The sequence below is a fragment of the Quercus suber genome, unplaced genomic scaffold, assembly GCF_002906115.3.
Source record: "Quercus suber isolate HL8 unplaced genomic scaffold, Cork oak 2.0 scaffold_449, whole genome shotgun sequence".
NCBI classification, from domain to species: domain Eukaryota; kingdom Viridiplantae; phylum Streptophyta; class Magnoliopsida; order Fagales; family Fagaceae; genus Quercus; species Quercus suber.
Window position 1 is genome coordinate 189,074 of NW_027069900.1, and position 5,779 is coordinate 194,852.

The 5,779-nt window shown below is 38.1% G+C and overlaps 1 protein-coding gene across 1 annotated transcript; it reads right to left on the reverse strand.

Annotated features, from left to right (window-relative positions):
- Nucleotides 1–1,738: 1,738 nt before the first annotated feature.
- On the reverse strand, nucleotides 1,739–4,857 carry LOC112022972 (putative disease resistance RPP13-like protein 1). Its single transcript, XM_024055590.2, has one exon. It carries the CDS (start codon nucleotides 4,654–4,656, stop codon nucleotides 1,855–1,857), a length of 2,802 nt encoding a protein of 933 aa, XP_023911358.1. The 5' UTR covers nucleotides 4,657–4,857; the 3' UTR covers nucleotides 1,739–1,854.
- Between the last annotated feature and the right edge of the window lie 922 nt (nucleotides 4,858–5,779).

The following is a 5,779-nucleotide window of genomic DNA, read 5'->3' on the forward strand; positions in this document are numbered from 1 at the left end:
ATTCTTAATTCTCTGCATCGAATATATTTTACCCTATTCATAACTCTAGAGAACATTCTTTTTTATCTTCTTCACTGATGTAATCTCTCTTAAAGATTTTGTTTGAGATCTCTTGTGTTTCTTCACTTTGTCTTCTTCTTGTGTACTAAAAGCTTCAGTGAAGATAGAAGGAGATAGTTTTTTGTCTTCTTCTTGTGTACTAAAAGCTTCAGTGAAGATAAAAGGAGATAGTTTTTTGTCTTCTTCTTGTGTACTAAAAGCTTCAGTGAAGATAAAAGGCAAGTGAAGTGCAAGTCCAAGCGTCTTTTATTTAAGTCATGGTTTCATCCCTTCTGGCCTTTAGTCAATTGAATTTTTGAAGAGAGAGATACGCCTAAAATACTGAGTAGTGCTCAAATTTGATTTTTTCTGTTTAGATTATGGCCTTTGATTCCTTTCCTTATTTGAACTTTCAAACATGGTAAATAACCCAAGCACTCCATAAAACGTATACATTTGAAGGTGTCATCGAAACCCTAAACTATAATACACAATATTATATATATATAGACACACACGCAGACACAAAATAAATAAACATACACCCAATCCAACTTGAGTGATAGAAAACATTATAGCATATGGAATTAGTACCATGTTCTTTCAAATAATACAAACTAATAATATGGTCAACTCCTAAAAAAGAAAAGGGTCCAACCAATCCACTCAAGTAGATTGAATACTTATGGTAGTCATTCAGTTTAGCCACTAGTGGAGCCAGCCACAGTTCGAGTGGGGCATGTTCTTCTATTATGGCCTTCTTGCCTACAGAGACTGCACAATGGCCTTGGTTGATGCTCGCCCTTCGTCCATTTCATTTCGAAGCCGAGTTGTTCTTGGTCGACCTTTTTCACGGCGCAGCTTGACATTAGGATACAAGACCGGAGAATCAAGGCTCATTCCAATGTACACTGTCAAGAACCATGCGAAATCTAGGTGCATAACAAGCAACTTGTTCTTCCAAAAGGTAGCAACGGTCGATATAATCGCATTGCAGAGATGCCTTGATATTACACACGGCAATGACATGTGAGCACGGCATCTTAAACCTGCCATTTTTGACAACTGCAAGTGTTCTGCCTCAAATTTACCTCATGACGATGATTACCTTATATGCAGAGTTAGGATTTATTGGTGTTCTGACTTCAAATAGACCATCTTCATGACTGAACACAGTAACTGAATGCTTTGGTGCCTTTTTTTTCCCATTTATTGAATTTTTTCTTTGCAAGGCCGTAATGAGTTCCCCGGCAGTAACCTCTGCGCATGCCTTAGTATATCGATCAGCAAGTAGGCTACACACGGTAGTATGTAAGTTCAACTAACGCAGTTATGGGCAGATTGTCTAGCCTCTTTAGAATTCCGTTGAAACTTTCAGACAAATTTGTCGTCATTGCCCCATAACGATGTCCACCATCGTGTGCTAACGTCCACTTGGTCCACCGGTATTTTCGATAAATACGTCTCACCATCTGCACTTAATTGAGTAATTCTATCCTAGTTATTTGATACTTTCGTAACTGATTCTCCATGCCCTGCCCACATTACCATAGCCTTCAAGTTTTTATTCCGGATTTCTTGATTGAAATTGCTAGCCAAATGGCGAAGGCAAAAACGATGATACCAACGTGTCGATTGACATATAGTCCGTATTCGCTGCCATTATACCGGGTGACGATCAGAATTACGTAAACAAAAATGAAAAAAAAAAAATATATATATATATATATATACACTAATGCATTAGTGTCCTGGACACGATAAAATGTATACAGACAGAAGCTGTGCGCATTGTCTCCCACCCTTTCACCGCTGTCAGCATCGGCGTGGTCTTACCCTTCGAGCTGACTCCTCCTCTTGGTCAGTAGATGCTTGTGGTTGTACCATTCGAGTCAACTCCTCTTCAAACCGAGGACATCCAGAAATCTCCCAAATCGTTGAGGAAGGGTGCCTTGGTAAGCTTTCAATGAATTTTGGACATTGTTGTATTTGAAGCACTTGAAGGGAAGGGAAATCTTCACCTACATGATCAGAATGTATCCATTGCCTCCAACGTGGTAACTCCATAAACTTCAGAGTTTTTAGAGACCGAAATGGCTGGAATCCAGTTTGCCCAGTCCCGCAAAATTGATTATCCTCCAACGTTTCTAATCCTTCCATCTTTGTGATGAGGAGTTCTTGAAGAGAAGATAACTGCCCCAGTGGGGGTAAGGACGTGCAATATTTGCAATTGTTAAGTCGCAGAACCACCATGTTAGAGAAAATAGCATTACCTAACCAATTGGGAAACGCTGTACCACCGTAGTTTTCAATTGTAAGCTTCTTCAAATTTTCATGAGGCTGAAGCTTGTTGAGTAGTACTTCATTTACATGATGAGTCGTGGTAGCAGTAGTCCATTTGAAAACCAACTCTTTAAGATATTTCTTACTTTTCAACTCGGCCTTTGAACCATCTTCAGCTTCGACGACATTCTCCAACTTTGAGATGGAAAGAGTACTTCGAAGATATGAGAACTTGCCCAATTCACTGATATGTGACCCACTTTTACTATTTTTGCACGCAACAAAATCAGTCAACAATTGGAGACTCGTTAGGTTTCCAAATTTAGGCGGCATCCCTTCCAACTTGGTTTCACTCACATTTAGATGACGCAACTTGGTGAGGATAACAATTTTTTCTGGTAACTCAGTGAGGTTAATACAACTAGACAACAGCAACGTCTGCAAATTATACAAAAAACATGTCGAGGAGGGTAACTTTTTGATTAAAGTGTGAGAGAGATCCAAGTAGCGTAAATGTATCAATTTGTCAAAAGACTTATCCTGTAGACCAGTGAGAGTAGGATAAGAGAAAGAAAGCACACGCAGGTGCTTCAGTCTTGGCAACCACACATCAGCAACCATTCTGCATACGCTGGAGCATTCAATAGTATCTGAAATGCGTAGTGAAAGGAAGGTTCGCAAAAACTCTGTCTCTGAAAGGAACACAAATTTCTCACTGTCATCAAACTGGTCCATTAAGTATGCAAAATACCGAGCCTTTTTTGAAACTCCATGATGCTTGCCATTCTCAAACTTACAAGAAAATTCTCCAGATGCAAATTGAGCCAAATCATTAACAAGGTCATGCATCACAAAGCATGACTCGTCAGAACTTGATGGTTGAAAAAATGATCTTGATAATAGCTCACAAAAATACTCATACCCAACCTCTTCCACTGAGTTCTTAATGTTTGGGTGCTCTAAAAAACCTTCTGCCATCCATAGGAGTACCAATTTCTCCTTTTCAAACTTATATCCCTTGGGAAATATCGAACAATAAACAAAGCATTGTTTGAGATGTGAAGGGAGATGATAATAGCTCAAATACAAAGCGGGAAGTATGCCACTGCAGCCACCCTCATCATTATCAGGTAAATCCCAAATTGTGCTATTGAGTATTCTATCCCATTCCTCAGCTTCTACTTTCGAGTGCAAGAGGCATCCCAATGTTTTTGCAGCTAAAGGCAGACCTGCACACTTCGTTACAATTTTCTCACCAATCTCTGTCAAGATTGGATCGTCAGAGTTGCTAGTATTAAATGCATGTTTTGCAAATAATCTCCCGCAGTCATCATCTGATAAATGCAAAAGACGATGAATAAAAACAGGGCGCATAAGTGATGCAACATGTTCATTACGGGTTGTCACTATAACTCTACTCCTACTCTGGCCTTCATCTTTTAAGGGTCCTGACAGCAAATCCCAAATATAAAACTTCTTCCAAATATCATCTAAAACAAGCAAAAATCTTTTTTTCATCAAGGCCTCCTTAAGTTTGACTTGAAGAGTATTCAGATCTGTGAATATACAACTCTTTGAAGTGACCGATTCAAAAATTATTTGAGTTAGCTTGAAAACATCACACTCTTCTGTAACATGAACCCATGCCCTCGCTTCAAAATGTTTAGTCACTTCAGGGTCATTATACACAAACTGCGCAAGGGTCGTCTTGCCAATCCCACCAATCCCAACTATGGCAATCACAGGGATTTCGTTTTCTAGTGAATTATTATTACCAAGCAAAAATTCTTTTAGCACTGCTTTATCGTTTTCTCTACCAAACATTTCGGATATATTTACTACAGAAGTTGAGGGTAACAATGGTGGTGGTTTCCCTCTTACACTATCCTTGAGATTGAGACTTCCCAAGTTTGCTAAAGACTCCAGTTTTTCAACTATGTCTTTGAGTTTGGGTTCTATATCTTTATCAAGTTTGGGCATAGAACTTAGATCCCAGAAGCGTAAGAGTAATTTCAGTACCTGATTTACCTTGACTTCAACTTCCAGCTTGCGTATAGTGATGATCTCGTCCAACAGATCGTCAGCATGGTAGATAGTATCTTTGAGCTCATTGACCCACTTTCTCACCTTCAAATTCGCGATCTGCTTCTCCTCTGCATCACTGAGCACCACGTCAACCTTCACCAGTACAGTCTTCAGCTTGTCAAGTAGTGTCTGATCGAAACTCTTATTTTCGAACAAGCCACTGAGCAGCGGATCAGCCAACCTTTCAAACACCTTTCCAAATAATGTCGAAAGCAATGTCTCGCTCATCGTGTTCCAAATCCAACTCATTTTTTGTTTTGTTTTGTTTTTTTCCCCTGTTTTGCTGCGGAGGAGGGATTCAAGGAAAGGAGTGAAAAGAAGAGATCGGATTGAGAGGGACGATGTGTGAGAGCCTCTACACAGTTTGCAAATCGGCTGTTTGCTCTAGTGCACAGAGTTTTCTTTGTTAAAGTCTATGGGATGCGATAATGGGGCATTGCATGGGTCGAATTAATCCCCCACCCTTTATGAATTTTTTTAACAGTCGCAATTTGTTTACAAAATCGATACTAACTCGAGGGTATAATTTTATCCAATAAAATAAATATTATTATATATTTTAAAATTTTAACCGTTAAATTATATATTTTTTACTCTTTTAATATAAATATTAAATTTGTATCAATTAGATATTATTTACTATATAATCTGTAAGATTATATTTTATGCATAATTTTAAATTACAAAAATTTACAACTTAAACAATATATTAATGACATAGCTATTGATCTTTAATTTTTTAAAAATTTTGCAAGTATGAAAGATATAAGAAAAAGTTGTAATCTAATTCATCTCCAATAAAATATATATTGAGTAAAGTTTTAACTAAATTTTGTCATTTTTTTTTTAACTTTTAACCTTTTTTACTTTAAATTTTTATTTCTTTTAAGTTTTTCCTAACTCTTTTTTAATTAATGGTAAAAAATTAGGGACAGCAAAATTAATCCGACCCGCGGGTACTTGATTCGACTCTATTGGGTCGGGTTTTACCCAATCCGTGTAACATTAGGGGTGGGTTTGGGTTTTTATAATCCCACTTGAAGCGGGTTTGGGTCAGGTGCGGGTATTAGTAATACCCGACCCAATTATAGTTAAATTACTAAAATGGCCTATATATATAATCCTATTTCTAAACCCTAAACCAATCTCATCTCAGCTGCCTCTCTCAACTCTTAAGCTCAAGCTTTCACTTTGACTCTCTCCGCTGTTGGCCAGTCAGCCACATCCTCACACTCACTCACTCACTCAATTAGCCACTAGCCACACCCTCACTCTCACTCTCTCAGTCCGTCGCCGTCTCTCATAGATTCATCGTTCTTAGCTTTTTTTTTTTGGTTCGTTACTTGGTTTCCTAAGACCTCTACATGTATAT